General features: G+C 37.1%; 3 protein-coding genes across 3 annotated transcripts in view; all 3 read right to left on the minus strand.

Moving 5' to 3' along the window:
* cpamd8 (C3 and PZP like, alpha-2-macroglobulin domain containing 8) overlaps nucleotides 1-2,568 on the minus strand; it is a 45,392-nt gene extending 42,824 nt beyond the window's left edge. Inside the window, exon 1 of the mRNA XM_023340075.1 lies at nucleotides 1,798-2,568. Within this exon, the coding sequence (XP_023195843.1) occupies nucleotides 1,798-1,883 (86 nt within the window). The 5' untranslated portion in view covers nucleotides 1,884-2,568. The remainder of the gene's footprint in view (nucleotides 1-1,797) is intronic.
* Nucleotides 2,569-4,735: 2,167 nt separating this feature from the next.
* Nucleotides 4,736-9,354, minus strand: sac3d1 (SAC3 domain containing 1). Its single transcript, XM_005795755.3, has 4 exons — nucleotides 9,311-9,354; nucleotides 8,025-8,439; nucleotides 6,865-7,147; nucleotides 4,736-5,660 (listed from the first exon to the last, which is right to left on the minus strand). Exons 1-4 carry the CDS (start codon nucleotides 9,334-9,336, stop codon nucleotides 5,194-5,196), a joined length of 1,191 nt encoding a protein of 396 aa, XP_005795812.2. The 5' UTR covers nucleotides 9,337-9,354; the 3' UTR covers nucleotides 4,736-5,193.
* Nucleotides 9,355-10,113: 759 nt separating this feature from the next.
* On the minus strand, nucleotides 10,114-15,119 carry haus8 (HAUS augmin like complex subunit 8). Its single transcript, XM_014471408.2, has 10 exons — nucleotides 15,040-15,119; nucleotides 14,715-14,779; nucleotides 13,413-13,474; nucleotides 13,053-13,167; nucleotides 12,749-12,859; nucleotides 12,557-12,660; nucleotides 12,284-12,442; nucleotides 11,146-11,287; nucleotides 10,808-10,949; nucleotides 10,114-10,509 (listed from the first exon to the last, which is right to left on the minus strand). The coding sequence occupies exons 1-10, from the start codon at nucleotides 15,102-15,104 to the stop codon at nucleotides 10,383-10,385; spliced, it is 1,092 nt and encodes a 363-aa protein (XP_014326894.1). The 5' UTR covers nucleotides 15,105-15,119; the 3' UTR covers nucleotides 10,114-10,382.
* Between the last annotated feature and the right edge of the window lie 3,880 nt (nucleotides 15,120-18,999).

Raw genomic sequence — 18,999 nt, forward strand, 5'->3', positions numbered from 1 at the left:
GGGCATACATTCTAAATGGTTTCTGTTTATCAAAACACTAGCATCAGACAATCTATTGTTGCTTACATTTTTTTTTTCAAATAAAAACAAAAAGAAATTTATGCAAGTTCTAGAAGTTTGGGATCTGAAATGAGTTGCAGTTTTTTGGCTATGAGGCTGCATACCTGCAAAATAGTCATGGTGTCCTTGGTGACCTGAGTCCAAAAGAACCAATAACTGGCAGGTTAAGTGATCACAAAGCAATGGAAGAAGGTGGACTGGTATGATGAATCATGTTTTATTTTACATCACATGAAAAGCTGGGTAACTGTACCTTTCTATGAGAACATATGGCATCAGGATGTGGGAATAAGACAAGCCAGTAAAGGCAGTGTAATACTTTGGGTATCCAAGGAAACCTTTTGTCTTACCATCCATGTGGATGTTATTTTGACACATACCACCTACGTAAGTCCAGCTGCAGACCATGTAAATGGTATTCTGTGATGACGGTGGCATCTTGCAGTAGGGATAACCCACCTGGCCAGAAGGCAGAAATGTCAATCTTATGCTTGCGCAGCACAAGATTGAGTTTTAAATGATGACTTGGCCTCTGAATTACCCAGATCTCTGTAGGATGGGCTCGTCAAACCATTTCAATACACAGAGGACCGCTCCAAACTTACAGGACTAAAATGTCAAAATTCTTCTGCCAGATACCACAGCACAAATTCAGGGGTCTAGTAGAGTTCATGCCTCATCAGGACTGTTTTGACAGCAAATTAGACTACTCTATCAGAGGTCATAATGCAATACCCCTCACGTGCACAACACACAATTTATTGAAGAATCTGGCATACTCTGGTAAAACAATGTGTGTTTGAAAATGTTCCACACTGATTCCATCCTTTTGTAACTGAAAACCTTCTCTGAAGATCTCACAAGTCAGAGCTGAGTAAAACCTTGAGCACAAACCCAATTGCATGCATGAGAGTAAGATCAGGTGGTTGGCATTACAGCACTGCAGAATTAGGGCCAGAGGCAACCAAAGTTCCAGTGCAAGAGTCATGAGAAAATCCCTGCAAAATAAGACCTCAGGAGAAGGGGGATAATATGGGGAAATTGACTGTATGTGTTTGATCTAAGGAAAGTTTAACTCGCCCTATGATGAGCCTGGATCAGGCGGTACTTATTTCAATCACATGGCTGCTGTTATCAAGTTCTTTATGCCCAGCTGTTCTCCTTTTGAGTGGTTAGTTATTGCTTACCATGCAAGAGTGAGTATTTTAGGCGAGGTCTCAGAAAGGTGGTCACAAGGTGGCATGTTTTAAGGTGCTGAATCTGCAAGCTTTCTTCAGAGCTTGATACCAAACAATCAAAGCTGCGTTTGACCTGTCATAACTCTTTACAACTCCTTATTAATAACACTCAAAGTCCTCTTTAGTCCACTAGAGCAGCTGTCTGAGCGCATCACTGTGCCAGAGTCTAAGAGGGCACTGACAAGCTCAGGAATCTATTTATATTTGTCATTCTCACAGCACATACTTTGAGTCACGTTCCATCACAACAACATCAGCGGTGTAGGATCTCAAACTATCATTCTGACCTCAGGTCAATACCACCAAATAGTGAATGAACACTGTGAAAAAACATAAGCGCTAAGAAGACAGTGCCATTAAAAAGTCCAAGACAAGTTTTTATGTAGCAATTTTTAAAAAAGTCTCACCGATTTATATTAATTGCCTGGTTTCGGAATATTTACGAGAACACAGCTCTGCGCTCATCTCAAAGACACTCCAAACAATACGGGCTACTTACTGTCGTTCCTGCGCACAGCTTCTGCACACGCTGCAGATAAACAAGGTCCACGAAAGACTCCAAGCTCTCCAAAACATCCGCAGCATTTTTTCCTCTTCACTTTTTTTTTTGGCTTCAGCAAGCTGCCAAAACTTCCATATATCGGCTCTCTATATCCTGGATAAAGTTGGCTGCTTTATATCCGATAAACACGAGAACTCTTAAAAGATTCCTCTCCGTCTACCGATCCATTCTGGTTGATTTGAATGATAGGTGTGCAGAATTGTTGTGATCATCTCTCTTAAACAAATCTAGATCCAAGCATTTTTTTTTTTTTTTTTTTGGAGGGATCTTCCTCTTACAGCAGCTACACCACCAGTCCTCTCCCATGTGCCTTCACCCGCCCCGGTTCCGTTCTCTCATATTTCAGCATTAACATTTGTTAGTGTCCTCCCACTTCTGTCCGCTCGGAAATGTCTCAGGGAAAAGAAATCAGGTTGTATGACCTTTTAAGCAAACTCTCGCCGCTCATGTTGTTCCTTGTGATTTCAGATCGGTTTGTCTAGAAGCGATCAGCAGCAGGCACCGCTTCATTCAGATTTCTGCGTCCTCTGCTCACTCCTCTCTGCCAAGACAGCATGACTCTGACCAGAGCAAGGAACGAAGCGCCAGGCAATAAGATTCTCGCACAAGGCGTCCATTTCACTACAAGCAAGAATTATATGACATCTATTTGCTACAAAAAGAAGTCCGGAGTGTGTATTAAAAGTACAAATGATCAAAAACCAATAAATAAAAAGTTTGCAACAGTCTCATCTTACATTTATTTTGGACACAGGCTGCGTTCATTTCTGTTGCATGTTATATAGTGGCTCCAGCAAGAGGCGCTGTTTCTTGTGCGCACATTTACCTGTAAAAAGCCCTACACCGCGTCAATCAATTAAAACACATTTTAAAGCTATTTGTGAGACACCTGGCCCACATGAGGAAGCCATCAACACAACATTTTTTGGAAGGAAGTTTACCCTGTTTAAACCTTAGATAAGTAAGAGTCTAAAAGAATTTAAAATCAACCATTCCACTGAAAGAAAATAATCTAAAAAAAGAAACGCATAAAAGTCAGACCAATATGCTTCTGTCTGACCATCCAATTAAGCTAACCCACAATACAGACTGCAAGATGCTAAAAGAAGGCTACAAGAATACTACATCTACATCTGACGTTAGTTATTATTGAAATAAAACTAAATCCGTATAGAATCCAACTTCAACTTTCATAAAAGACTTGCGAACAGCAACTTTTGTCTCTTTCTAAAAAAAAATGACAAAGTGCTAAACATTAATGACAAGTAAGACATAAGAAAGCATAAAAATAAGATGACAAAGCTAAGTACATAATAATATATCAAAAATTAAACTCAAGAAACAATAAAATGACATAGAAAAGTTAAACATAGAAAAATTAATACCAATAAAAGTTAGGTAAAGTCAAGTCTCATGAAACAGAATCAGACAGAAGTGCCAGGGCAGAGGTTTTTGTGCTGCAGCAGTTTCTAGCCAGCTCACCATCAGACCCAGCATGAATTTCTGAAAGTGAAGGGAGGAGCAAGCTTTCCTCAGACTGATGTTAAAGGTTGGTTGACTATGGCTACAAAAGAACCATCTCCGATCTTATTTCAGCTAAATGGAGTAACACTCAAGAGCTAGAAAATACATTCTTGTTTATATATTGTCTAACTACTATTAAGTATAGGTAATCAATCACTTAATAGAAATAAATAAGATTATTATACATAAATGTGAAATTTTCTTAGTAAAAGGACCTGAGTATTTTTGAATATTCAAAAAGATCCCCCCATCTCCACCACACAAGAAAAGAGTCTGGAACTCTTTTCCAGACTGAAAAGAGTTCCAGACTGTATACCACTGGTTGTGGCATACAGTCTAAAACACCAATGCTGTTTAGTAGAAACTCTTAGGTGATATAACATTTAAGCTGTAAAGCTGAAGAGAGCACAACAATATTCCTGGGCCAAACAATTCTACAACCAAGAGGCAACCCCTTGCTGCCTGCAGCGGCACCATGAGCCCACAGAGAGACTATCGGTACTCTGAAGTTGTTTTTACTGCAGGTTCAGCACTACTTGTGATCAAGATAAAACAAAATTGAATCCTTAATGATCAGATGCAAACTTGTTCATGATAGGATTGCTCTCTCAGTCTTTGCAAATGTTCAATAAACACATATTTGATGTACATTATAAGGTGATTTGAAGAATAAATTTTTATATTAAGAGGTTACCAAAATATCCATTCATCCTTTAAGTCATCTGTTGTTGCTTGTCCTTTTCGGGTCACGGCGAGGTTGGTACCCATTTTCCGCGATCTCTGGGAGAGAGTCGCGATGCACCCTTTGCAGGTCATCAGTCCATCATAAGGCAACACAAAGATACAGGACAAACCATACAGACACATACTTGACAATTTAGTGAAGCTAGTCAACGTAGCAATCATGTTTTTGGACTGTGGGAGGAATCCAGAGTACCCAAAGAGAACCCATGCATGCGCATATTAGGGGGGTTTACAATAACAATTGTTATGAACTTATCCTACAGTTTCCTTTGCCAGCTATCAAAATAAAAACCCAAGATACACAGATCCATGCAGATTTATTAAATAAATAAAAATTGGAGATGCAAACTGCAAACCATCTAATTTACTGATCAAACATACACAACTACAAACAAATTAGGAGGGCTTGTAGCAGCTAGAACTTTAAATCAAATGTTTGAGGGATTTGGGTAGCAGACAAAGCGCAAGAACCAGCAGATCTTGAAGTCAAATGACACCATGATCACAAGTTTGTATGTAAGGTTTGTTTTGATAAAGGCTGCCACCAAGTGGTGACAGGATGTACATGCAAATTTAACTCAGGCAAATCAGGCAGACAAGTCAAAGCTCTGTTTGGTAACAAAAATATTTATTGAAATGGTTTCACAGTAAGCAGTTGGATCAGTGCAAAGGAATGAAGCCTGGTGCAAAGAAAAATCCAGCACAACAATCCAGCACATAAAAATCAACTGTTAGCCTTTGGAATTAAACATGGTGACCTTTTATTTCTCATTACATTATATTAAATGAAGAAAGCTGTCAAAATAACAAACATTACCAGTATGAAAGGAGTTCACATTCCGAGGTGATTCAGAGGCCTGAGGTAAGACCACTGACTTATTGCACAGCAGGACATTAAGAAACATACAAAATTAATGATGTTCAGTTAAAAATACAAATCAGCAATCTAGAAGAAAACTTGTTTAATGCAGATTAAACTCTGCTGTAAATTTTTATTGGAAATCTAAAGAGCTCTGTTACAGGAATAAGGCATGACAAGCACCGATTAAGAAACAAATATCTGTATCAAGTACATCCGTGAATGATGCTCTTCACAGTGAGGCCTCTTTGTTTCTCAGATACTATGCTATGATACAGTTTACAATCTAGTTCCCCTTGTTCAGGTTCAGTAAAAGCACTTTTGGAAAATAACACCTGGTTGTGCTGATTTACTTCAATGCCGTACACCTGACAAAGTTCGGCTGTAAGGGATGGTTCCAAGGACAAGAGCTGAGCGAGTCTGTCAAGAGGAAAGCGGCAGTTGCGGCTGTGGTATCCGTGGCTGTATATAAGCAATAAGTGTCTGCGACATGTCACCAGGTGGCGGTGCAGTGCACAGGTCTGCAAAAAGTCCAGCTTCTGCACTAGTCGGAGTAAATGTACATGGTTTCCCTCCAGAAATGCTTGATTGATTGCTAGAGCGAGTTTAAGAGAAGGAGTTTGGCGCAGGCGCTCAGGGAGCTCCAAAACATCCTGAGTGGCGGGACTTGAACCTACAGAGAAAGCATGAATTGAATCAGTTTAGGAGAGTTTATTCTTGGCGAATCACCAGTTGACATAAAAATATGAGACCACAAATAGATATTTCCAAAACTTATTCCACACACTAGTATTTGATATTTATTCAGCATAAATTAGTTAAAAGTAAAACATTTAAATGATGCTAAAAATAGTGATAAGATGAAAAATTACAAAGATGCAATCAGTTGATAGTACACATGTATACGCCTTAAAACTAATTTTCAGCACTTAAGTCTTCTTGAATTTAAGCATTTCAATAATTATTGAATTATATAGTCAATCTAATGTTTTGATCAACCAAATATTTGACCAGTCATGTTTCCTGTCATTGTCCTATATACATCCTTCTCAGCATAGTGGGTTGGGTGCATTTTGCACTTGCAAAAAGCGAGTGAATAATTCCTTTGTAGTATGTATCTGAACTATGTTTTGATCATGTATGTCAGGCTGAGTGTGAATATTTGCACCACCTGCCTGATACATTCCCACTTTACAAAGAAACTATACCCATTTATAGCCATGGTACCCTTTCATTGCTTTGGTTTCAGCTTGACGCATTAATATTTGATTTAACCATTAAGCATACGATGTAATGCAGATAAAAAAATCTTTCATATGAACATATTGTAGTTATGACATCAATCACATTGTTTACGTTTTTCCAGACTCTTATTTTTGGAAATATAATAAACTTTTTTTCTCCCTCTAAATGTTCTGAGTAACACATGTCTTAAGTGCATGTTCCCCACTGACTATTTTTAACCACTTTTTCTGATTATTTTTACCAAATCTCTTTGACCGCGTCGCTTTCATAATGATGAGCCCCAACACTTTGTCAGAGCTTCACTTCCTCCAGCAAAGGGGCACTTACAAGTCAAATTTCGACTGCTGATTGGTCAGTCATTGACAAACCCACTGGATTGATTGACAGGTGGAGTCATTTAATTTCAAATCATAAAATGCATCCAAAACAGCTAAACTGTAAATATACATATTTTGTCAAAATGGCTGCGATTCAACCAACTAACATCTTTAAATAGTTTTACTTCCATACTTTCCCAATTCTCTTAAAAATTGATGTTTATTTCAAGTGACCTCCTGGTTAAATAGATCTTAAATACAACATACATAAACATGAAAAACACCCAGAAGGAAATTTTCAAGACATTAACTGACCCAGGTTGTAGAGGAGACCAAGAGTCTGAAACTCCTCCTGGTTTGGATATGGTCCAGTTCCAGTTTTGTAGCAGTCAAACAGCCAATTCAGATATTCTTGTAGGTGTGTATCATTGATGCGTGGATCAAAAATCCGCAGCGGCTCACCACAAAGACGATAAGAAGCGTAGATGTGGAAACGCACTGTTAGCTCTAAAATGGCCACACAGTCCTTTCCAGACAACCTTTGGATGATCATGTCCTGTTTCACACTACGTAGTCGATCAAACACAAAGCTGTACACCTGAAAGAGAACAAGAAGTTCAATTCCAAAAATGCTCGCGTACAACTTTCATCTGACAATGTTCTTGGTAGTGAATCACAATGTCATAGATTCTGCAGTCAGTGTCTTGCCAAAATACTCATGTTTTTACATTCTGTTACAAGCCTACAAACACAAGCCTCCATGATTTTATGTTATAGACTAACTCAGTTGTCTAAGTCCAGTCGACAAGTTTAATCCTGCCCATCATCACAGCAGGATGCAAAGTCACTGTGAACTGGCACACTTTGAGTTATGTGGAATGTTAGCTGTCTTTTTCTCTGATCTGTCTGATGCGTTTCCTGGTCTAAATGATACTTTGTGTTTACCCATGTTCTCCAACAAACCTCAGAGGCCAAACTATTCTAAGATTAAATTAAACACAGTTCATGTATATTGATTAATTTTGTGATTTGTGATGTCATTTGGTTGCACTTGATTATACTTAGGTGTAATAAAGTAAACGGGGACAAACATAAATGCACATCTAACCTTTCTGATTTTGTTTTTGTTAGAAATGTTTCAAATTATGTATAATCTTCTACTTCAGAAATGTGTGATGCTTATTTGCTGGTTATTTAGATGAAATTCCAATAAAACACATGAAAAGCTGTGGTTACAATGTAACACAAATAAAAAAAAATAAAATAAAGGAGAATCCATACTTTTGCAATGTAAGCTGCACCCAAATCTTGAGGTTTAATTTATAGTACAGCAACATGTTTTTACATGTCATTATTATTATAGATGTAACTAAATTAAAATAGTCAGATCTTAATAGCAATAACTCAACACCTTTAGGACAGTAAAACAAGTTTTCTTAAAATAAATAAATAAGTAATGTGGTAAATCTACTTGCCTCAGTCCATGGGTGCAGACTAGTTGACCCTGCAATCTCATCAATAAGATAGCAGACAGTCTTTAGCAACACATCAGGCGGTCGCAGGTAAGAGGGCTTTGTGACATCTTTCCCTGCTGCTGGTCTGGAATACTCCTTGACCGCACGCAGAGGATCTCCCTTCGGCTTTCGAAAGCTCTCAGTACCAGGGACCACTTCGAAACAGTGGAGCCGGTTTTGAGACTCACGGTTCCATAGCTCTTGAGCAGGACACATGGTTTGACAGGACGCTCTGGGAGCCATTTCTTTTATTTCTTTTTCCTGGTCTTCTGCTTCCACCTCATTCTTTTGGGTTTTGCTTTGATTTTGACATTGTTGTTTGTTCCTCGGACTCCTCCATCCACCAGATGGTGCCCTACTGCTCTGCAACTGAGTGCTGTTTAAGAAAAGGTTTAATAAATGATTGAAGTAATTGCCCTTATTTAAAATACAAACAAAAAAATATTCACTTTGTTGTTCAAATAACATGTTATAGACTAAAGAAAAAGAAGTGGACTAGCCATTAGTTAAAATGCAACAGCAACTTCCAAGCACTTAATTAGCAAAATGTAAATTTTTGTCATGAGCTATTTAGTTAGTAACATAAGGATAATAAGCTAATATTTGCTTATTGATTAGTTAAGGTTTTTGCTCAGGTGTAGTCTGCCTTTTGAAAGACATTCTACTTGAACTTGTACAATTTTTGCTTTTAAAAAATGTGTATCCTGAATAAAATGAGGGGTGGCTATTTTTTCAGTTCCCAAGCAATAGCTATAATTTAATTAAAACTTTATCAAAGACACAGAATCCTACGTCTTTCTCATTTGTAAAATCTGATCACAGCAGAACAGAGCAGTAGATTTACAATTATGTACCATTTATTTCCATCAGCTGACTGACAGCACATAGAAACATGAGGGGGAGCAGAAGATCTATGCTCTATGTTACTGAAACTTTACTTTTTAGCAGGAGGGGAAAACTATCCAGAACTGTTCACTTGTCATCCAACATTCTAAATCCAGACACTTTTATTTGAGCCCAATTCTTGTAAAATATGTGAGTAGGCCGTTACCTGAGTGACACTAGCAAGCTAACTCCTGCAGTAGTTAGCTTGCTAACGACCTCAGCTTGAAAATAACCCTCATAAACAAAGACGCGGACATATTTTTAAGTTCATAGTAATTTAGTTACTCATTGGAACCTTGGACCTAAATTTATTTTTGATCAAAAATTACTTTTAAAACGATAAAGTCAGCTTTTGCACTTACATGCGCGTACCTCTCCTGCGGTTCATTGGCTCATCTAAACAGGAATATCGTCACTTTCTGCAAGTCTCCAATAAAAATGCGCTTGGTTAAACGTCATATCCGGAACAGGGTGCAATTTTGTTTACGGTAATTGAAGGAGCATTTTAAAATAAAAATAAATAAATGAATAAATAAATAACAGCCCATAAAATGACTATCGGCATTTTCTGGCACATGATGTTCAAAACCGTTGGCAAATTTTATGTGTATTATTGCATATATCATTATCAATGGACTCTATTTTAGAAAATGTGTTATTTGAGCAAAAATAAATTCATACAATTAACATTTTATGAGCAACATTTTATATCCACAAATGCAAGATTGTAGGAAGGAGTGTATCATCATTTGGCGAATATAAACCAACTCATGCTTTCCTGGATACGCCTGGATTCTGTTTTGAGATTATTTCGCTCATTATAGAAATGACCTTTTCACGAGAAACCACCCGAAGCTGAGCGGAAAAGCTTTCTAAGCAAAAATAAAATTTCGTCCCTTTAGTGACATAAGCACGGTAACAAGCAACACTAGACCATTGACACCATAACCCCTTGTCCTATTAATTTCCCCTTTTCCTTTTGATACAGCCATTGTATCATAAAGGTAGATTAAGACAATATTCATAATTTACGCATTGGCATTACATTTAATCGGTTTAAATATTGTCCACTTGATGGCGCACTAGAGCAAATGAAGTTCCACGGATCTTTGGCTCATGAGTGGAGAAATTGGATAGAAAGACCATTTGATTTAAATTGCTGAGCTAATTTTATTGCTGTATGAAACCGAAAGGATAAGTTCAGTTTTTAATGTGTATTTTACTGTTTACTAAACACACGTAATCTGTAAAACTGTATGACCAATTAATTACTCAACAAGACAAACTATAACACAATTACAGCAAAATCAAACAGACTATACATTTAAGAAAAGACACAAAAGGAAGTTACACAAATTAATTGGGGAAATAATACAGGGATTGAGGCGTTATCCAAAGTGCATGTACTGCGTATCCCATTCTGTCTGGTATTCTTCACTGTTTGGGGCAGAAGAGCAGGTGGGTTCTTGAACTCCCAAGTTGCTCTTCCTCGTTGACTTGCTGAAGCTGGACTGATTGGCGGCAGACCAACGATGACAGCTCCGAAAGCTCTGAGCACGTTCTGGAAAGAACAGGAACATCTGAGTACTTAAAGTTAAGACATCTTTACATCATGAAAACTGAAGAACACACGCTTGATCAATTCAACAGTTCAGATGGAAGAACATGTCTGATTTCCATTTGTAAAATCTGAGTCTAGTAGGTCAGAGCAGCAGCTTTACAATTATGTACCATTTTTTTGCTAACTAGTCTCTTACAATTCTAACATAATTTTCATGTTGAAACAAAACGTTACAGTATTTATATTTTGGGTATAAATACTTTTGCAAGGGACTGCACCATGTTATGAGTGTACCTACCCTGAAAGCTGCTGACTGATATCCTTTGATATTGTTTTAATTTCCCTGAGGCACTCTAAAGATGTGCTGTGGTCCAGATGGTCTCCCTGTGTGCAGTCCTGCAACAGCGTCTCCGTTTCTTTCAGGCAAACTTCAGCTTTTTCTAAAGACGGCAATAAAAAGGGACATAAATATTATAGCATGTAGTGGTAGTTTATATGAAACAATTGAGTTAAATCTTGATATCCAACTCCCTTATAAAGAAAAACTCCTAGTTTGTGTTTATTTGCAGACAATACAATAAATGTAGTAAGAATTGTTCCATGTCACTTTACGTTAGTTATAAACATTGTAACAACCTAGAAATTCTTTTCCATCCCCATTTATGTAGAAATTCTTCACAGGCAACTCATGACGAGTTGAATCAACAGCTGCAGCAAAACACTTGTAGTCCTTTGTGAACTGATTGGCTGCCTCGGCCACGGGTGTCAGGATATCAATCTGAAGGGAAAAAAAATAAAATAAAATAAATTATAAATTGGCCCATTAGTTAAAGTGCTATTGCTGATACAAAAGCACTCATTATTTACAAATGGAATGCTTACAAATATATGATGCATTAACAAAAAGCATATGTCTTCAGTAACTTACCCTATTGACAATTAGCTCATCAATAAAATAAATTTTGCACTGGCAAAAAATATTGAGCTCAACTAACAATTAATTTACAATATTGGCACAAATAGATCTGATCAAACAAAGTAAGGTAATGCAAATAACTTCATGCTTTGAGCTTCTGTGCAATTGGTGTTTATACTTACTACAGTGCAGCTTTAAGAAACAAAGCCTTTATTTTGCTGATGCTGTACCAGACTTACATCACACACACCTGTGTGTCCAAACTTTTGGTCTGTACTCAATACAGACCAAAAGTTTGGACACACTTTCTCATTGACTTCAATGAGAAGGTGTGTCCAAACTTTTGGTCTGTACTGTAGATCAGCCTGCAGTAAATGGACCATATGTGTAGAAATAAATCAGTTTATTTGGTGATCATCCAGAGAAGCCAGTTCTTCTCTCTCCATAATACAAATAATCTTCCTTAAAAATCTTAATTTTTGTTTAATAAATATATAAATGACACCAGTCCTTTAAGAAGCAACTACAAACACATTCATTAGGCATTCCCAGGCTAATGCTTATTATCTGGGGTTTTTTTGAGGTCCAACCAGTCAATTCCCATCCTCCCCCAACCCCCAAGACTTAAAACATCAAAAAATGTATTGCATGTTCTAATATGTACATTAGAACCAAACATATAAAAAATGAAAGAACTACAAGATTTCTTCACTTATGCATCACAACATCTGTCAATAATACATAGCAGGTCTTTGTCAAAATTAATAAAAGAAAATGTGTCAAGTATACGATCTTGATAGATGCGAGACCAACTCAAAAATGGGAAAATATTCAACAATTAGTTATTGGTGCACTTACCTGCAAGTCTAAGAGCTCATTCAGTTGTTTCTTCTTCTCCATTAGAAGATATTGGTGCTTTTTCTCCTTAACTTTCTTATGCAGTCTCTGTTCTTCTTCCATATTTAGAAGGAGCTTTGCCCCTGCCTCAGCTTTGAACTTTGCAGTGTTACTCTCCATCTAGTAAACAAAATTTTCAAAAAAAAGTGTTTTTCCAAGAGAAAACATGATATACATTTGTATGTTATGTTCACATTAAGGTAGCTTTATTCAGACAGTGTAAACCAGTCTTACCTTAGCTGTTAGATAGGCTAGAAGAAATGTTTGCATTTCTACAATCTTCTTCTCACTCTCTAGAGTTCTTTCAGGCTCCTTTGCATTCGCAATCACAGTTTTATCTTTGAATTATGGTTAAAAAATACCTTATTAATTCACAATTCAGTTCTGAAAGGAAGTCATGACATTGTAAAGTTGTTTTCCATTTACCTTTAATGACTGAAATATCAAAATCTGGTCGAAAACAGTGACCATCCGAAAAAGTGGACTGCAGGACACTTTTACCAAGGAAGGATGAATCAGTTTTGCATGTCAGTGTTGCTTAAAGAAAGCGAAAACAATATAACCAAAATTAATTTTAAGACGACTTATTTTGTATAAATTGTATTTTCCTCAAGAAAACAGAAAAAACAATCATGGCAATGCAACTGTTATTCTTATATTTTAAGACTCAAAACCTGACATTTAATAACATTAATGAAAACCCAAAGCAACCCCATAAAGATAAACTTACATTCTGCCAGTGCTTGTGGGGTCATTGAGCGCCTTGTTGGAGCGCCCACCTTTGGTTTTACAGCGGTGGGTTTGGATGAGGAAGGCCCAGACAACTCATTGGTCAATGAGTTGCTCTTTAAAGGTAGAATATAAAAAAAAAATCAATGGATCATAGGAAGAAAGAAAAAGAAAAAAACAGCAAGACAGTCCAGTTTACAATAGGATACATCAAGGAGAAAAGCAAATTCGCTACTGTATTATTTAAGAATATAGCCACTCCAATGTACATGCAAAGCATCATACATCAGTGGTCTGCCATGTAAAAAACACCTTAATATGTTTCAATGCAACAAAGATAAATATAGACAAATTGCTTTACCTTTGAAAGAGATGTCTTCTCAGCAGATTGTAAATATCGAGACTTGACAATAGTCCCACTTGCTACAAATCAACAAAGACAATAAATGTATTATGAAGTTATTTTTAAAGAAAGATTATGGTTCCTAAAGCAGATGATGTATAATATACAGTTTTATTTAAAGTGTAACTAGATCATAAGAAGTACATTATATAATCACTTGTAACATTAAGATGGTGAAACTTCTCATTACTTGCTTATAGACCTCAAGTTAATTTATTAACATAATTAAAACTGGTATGGGTCTTGTGTGTCACTTTTCAAGTTCAGTCTGTATGTCCTTTTATGGCTATAATTTGAACATATATTTTTTGGCAGTTTCTCAGCTGAACATTGTATACAGGAAAATTGTCAATTTGAGATTTAAATGTTTTATGAAAATATTTAAAATAGCATTTAGTTTGTCACAGCAATCAAAAAAGGGGAAGAGATATTTAAACACTTGAAAATGGTTGGAAAATAATAACTAGATCCACTGACAAAACATTAGGTGCATCAATAGGTATAAAAAGAGCATTCCCTGAAGAGGGAAGGCACTTCACATGTGTTAATGTATTTCAATCAGTGATGCTAAAGTAAAGACAAACTTCTATGCAAAGGATAATAACAAAGCCAGTATTTTCTCCATGATCCCTAATTCTTTAGACAATGTTAAAAGAGTGTTAACCCTGTAGAAGAAATCTCTGGATGTCAAGTAACAATCAAGAAATGTGCCTTAAGTTAAAGGTCAACGCAAAATTGAAAAGATAGTATTCGTTATCTAGTCAACACTAAATTAGCAAAGCTTGATTTTAAAATTTCTAACACTAAGACTTTGTAAATCAGCACTCAATTATCCTAATAAATATATATTCATTAAGGCACAGGTTGAGAACTTTGCAAGCTTTAAACTTTTGGTTAAAAAAAATGCTTAACATAGCTTGATAAGTACTGGTCAAATTTAAAATGGTAATATGAAATTGTTTTGAGGAATTTATCTCTAGGTTGTCAGTAAGTGATATTAACAAGAGCAAAAAAAAAGATACAATGTGATTTCAATCCTAAATGAAGAAAACAACACCACCAAAACAATATATTTGTTGAATTTAGTTTTGTTTACAAACTACAAACTGAAATACGGACTAAAGTGTGTAAAATTAACAGCTTGTTTTTCCATACTCTATAGACGTGGACATGATGAAAGCAAATCTTATTTCAAAAGCCTGCCTATGAACCCTCTCGATATATGTCAGTCATCTATAACGAACATAAGTGCATACTTACATTTACCAGTTTTCTTCCCATCTGCAGTGTTATTGGCTTTTACTCCATTATTGGCACATTTTGAACTGAAAACAACAAACAATTGCTGTCATGAATGGCAACTTTGTACATGAAAGCAAAAATCCCTTAACTTATCTTTAAAAGGGTAAACTATTGAACCATATGTCCCTTTTCCTGCTCGGCTTAAAGATATTATGATACTTGAAACGGCTGAACAACGTCATATTTTTTTTTCTTCATTTTATTCACCACAAAGTCAGAAGCCAAACAATCGGTATACTAGAGCATATTCACTTACGACGAAGAAAACGACTTTATTAAATACCTGTTTGCATCAGTGGATGTATTTTTAAAATTATTTGGCGCTGAAGACGTTCTTCTGGAAGCCATGTTTTGAAGTGAACCGCCCGTTCCTCTGCTTTATAGTCCGTGAGGAACACAAACACCCTACTTTCGTTCCGTGGGCGGGAACATTTATCCGATCAGATCAGTATCTCGCGATGGCACGCCACAAATTACTATTAATGCAGTATCGGAGTTCACATTTCAACAAAAAATAACAGATCGAAAAATTTATTATGATAAAGCTACTAAAATCATAATAAAAACGTGTTTGGATGTTTCCAGTTATATTTTTTAAAGTGCATTTTTTGTAATGACGAGCATATTTCTTTATATATCGATTTCTTTACATTTCATGAATGTAATAGTTTTTGTATTATTGAGCAGTTTCCTCAATCTAATGTAGTATAATATAAATATTTATCCAATACTCCCTCATCCGAACATTTTAATTCTGATTTTATTTGATTAAATAATTGATCACGTCTCAATGAAATTAGGCCTATCATAGCTGTGGAATGTTTTGCCCTAAAAACAACTCTTTTCAGGATGACAGTCGATTTATTAAGCACTAGATGGGGATGTAAAATTAGTTTAAGAAGTTAGACACAAAACAAATAGAATGTGATGCATACATAAATGAAATGTGTGGTGTGTGCATGCTGTACAGGTCCAGAGGAACTGGACCTGTGTGCTGTGAGAGTGACCGGTGTTGATCCAGTGTCTGTTCACAAGTGCTTGGTGATTTATTTTGTTTTAGGAACCAGTTCCAACATTTGGACTGCCCTCCCCCTGCTGGTAGGCCCCAGTACTGTGCACTTCCCTTCCTATTGTGGCTCTTTGAATTTTACTGCTTTTTCAAACATGGAACAATAAAATGAACTATTTTATGGTGGAATGAAGTCTTGCTCTCATTGGTTACGAACCTTGCATACCTTACCTATTTCCTTGGGCGCAATTCCCAAGGTGGTGCTGTGACACCCTCTGGTTACCCTGCTTTGAAGGGCAGAGTAGCAGCTTCATACCCTCGTGTTGCCACAATGCTAATACACAATTGATCTATTGGTTCCTGTTTTGTTTTTTTCAGAATCAGTAAGTAGAATCATTTTCTGCAACCACAATAAAATGAATAATTGTGGAGAGCATAAAGAGGGGCTGGAGCAGACAAAAAGGAAAACAATCAACCTTAGCCCATGTTGCATACCTGCATACATTCATCTTTTTCTGAGTTTAAAGCCGACTTGTGTGCAAGAGTCTTAGAGCACATAATGGATGCTGATCCCACCTAAGACCAACCTGGACAATAGGTAGGACAACGGGGAAAATGTGGGTGTGGTACTGGATGGCAAACACAACTACTGCTCTACTTGGTCTTTACAAAAAAGAGAGATATAAACCACTGAGTGGAGAACTAAAAGTAAGAGATGAATTTCGTAAGTATGAACCTCAAAATAAGAACTGTATTTTAATTTTGTTTGTGATTTTTTTTTTCTTTTCTCAATTGACATCTCTGCTTGCTTTCATTTGTTCATACTGTATGTCTTGCATTTTTGTGTGTTAGAGGCATTCATACCCTACATTAATCTATGGAAAGTCGGATCTTATCGCATCTCTCCCCCTCCTCACAGAGTAATAAAGTCTTGAAGTCAGCAAGTGTGTCTGCACACTTGCTATCCATCTCTCACCACCAGGTAATGCAAGAACCTGTATTGCAATGGACAGTAACTACTCTTGGTGGAGGTGATATAAACAGAGCAGACTCTTTTTGGGTTAGTTGGTAAAAAAAAAAATAGCCGTTTTATGGATCAAGTGACTCTCATTTGCAATTTTCAGAAGTGAAATAACCAATCTCTGGTTGATGAGTTGAAATGAACAAAGAGAAGTGCATGTTGAAAGATTGTGTTAGAAGAAGACATTTAGCACCTGAATGAAAGTCCTTGTCTCAGTCTGGAGCCCACCTCTCTGGTCTTTCTCTGTCCTGTGAAACTCTGACGTCTGTTAGAGGATTTTTTTTTTGTCAGTGTGACCTTACTGATACTCTTTTCGAACACATATGAGAATGGGGGGAAAAATATTATAGTATTTAAATTTTTCAAAAAAGCTTTATACTCATTGAAGACTATGCATCATGAGTGTACAGCCCCTTTCCTCAAAAGCCTGAGGAGTTTCAGATGCGTCTCTTCAACACAGCTGATTCAACTACTTCCTCAACATGTCAAAGTTCTGCAAAAGGCCTGCTGATGAACCATCATTTGATTGAGATGTATTAAACCAGGAAAGAAAAAAAAAAAAAAACTAAAACATGCTGGATACCGGTTCTTGAAGGCTGACTTTGTAGACCACTGCCATACATGATTACCCCTCTCACAACCTCACACCCACACACTTATGGACACAATGCTACTCTCTCTCCTTTTTAGGAAGCAGCTACTCATCATGCTTTCAGCCTGTCTGGTCCACGTAGCACACTGGGAATGCTTTAAATATACAAAGTCTATTTCCAGGAAAGTCAGCAAGTAGTGAATGTCCAGTTAAAATGTTCATACAATTACATTGCTGTTATCCGTTCGTTCGTCCGTCCGTTCATCCATCAGGGGTATACCTATTTCCAGCAGTCATTATGTGAACGATGCCTTACATCCTGAACTGGTCAATTCAGCCTAACAGCTCAGTTTTTGGGATTTAGGGAGGAAGCCAGAGTACCAAGCGATAACATGAAACACATGCTTTAGTTGACAGAGAAATGAAAATGAAATCCTGAAGGATAATGTCCAACCACAAGTTCATAAGCTGAAGCTTCAGTGGAATGGCGTTATGCAGCAGGATGATGATCTGAAGCATGCTAGAAAGCTCCTCTCTGAAGTGCTCAGTAGTAATAATAAAAACAGAAGGGGGGATTAAAATCCAGATTTTAATCCAATTGCAATATTGTGGTAATGCAACTTGTTTCCTACTGAAAGGTGACCCTTACGGCTCACAGATTCCATCACATAGCTCGGAGCCAAGCTTTCCAAAGTGTGCCCATTGCTGCTCACTTCCTAATTGTGTAATTACAGCACTTATCTTAACAGGATTTGACAAGGTTGTGGTGTTTGCTTCTGTGGATATTTTTTTTTTTCAGTCAGCACTTTAAGCTACGGGATTTCCTGCATGTCTTGGGGGACAAATGCAAACTCATTTAAGTCATTTATGAAGCTACACAGAAGAATACCCATGAGAAAACAAGTTTACTTGTCAACGTTAAGCACATTTAATTCTGCTAAAAAAAAACAAAAAAACAAAAACAGAACTGATTTGAAAATTAAAAAAAAAAATTCAAATCAGTTTCAATTTCAATTTTCAAATTTGTGCCAGATACGGCACAAAGAAAATTTTTGTGCCGTATCTGTGTTAATAGACCTATGAGAAGCTTCACAAATAAAAATGAGCAGTGGATGAGCATGAATGTGTGTGTCTATGTGTGTGTGTGAGAACCATGTACGCTGCTTTAGCAGGGCAGTGTAGCGTGCAGTGCAGGAGCGAGCAGAGGCGGCCCGGGCCAACGCAGCTCCAGCACCCTGGTAATCCCTGCGTTTTCAGGAGCCCTGGCCCGTACTTGATTAGCTTGAGCAAGAAAAAGGTTATGCGCGCTCTCATGTGTTTCTCTCGCCCTCTCTGTGTCTCCCTCTCTTTCTCTATCTGTCTCACTCCCTCATTCCTCCCCTCTTTCTCATGCCCCCTCCCCTTCTCTGCGTCCCCTGGAGCCACATTGTGAATGAATGGACTCTAAGTGTTTGCTCAGCAACTTCATCTGTTCCTCTCACTCTCTGTACTTCTCGGGATTTTTTTTTTTTGAGAACTTGCTGAGCTGATGAAGAGACAGAAGTAAACCTAGCATTAAACTGGAGTAGACACAGGGGTTTTTGCACTGCTGGCCACATTTATAGGAACCACTGGTAAAAAT

Source organism: Xiphophorus maculatus, chromosome 9 (genome assembly GCF_002775205.1).
Source record: "Xiphophorus maculatus strain JP 163 A chromosome 9, X_maculatus-5.0-male, whole genome shotgun sequence".
NCBI classification, from domain to species: domain Eukaryota; kingdom Metazoa; phylum Chordata; class Actinopteri; order Cyprinodontiformes; family Poeciliidae; genus Xiphophorus; species Xiphophorus maculatus.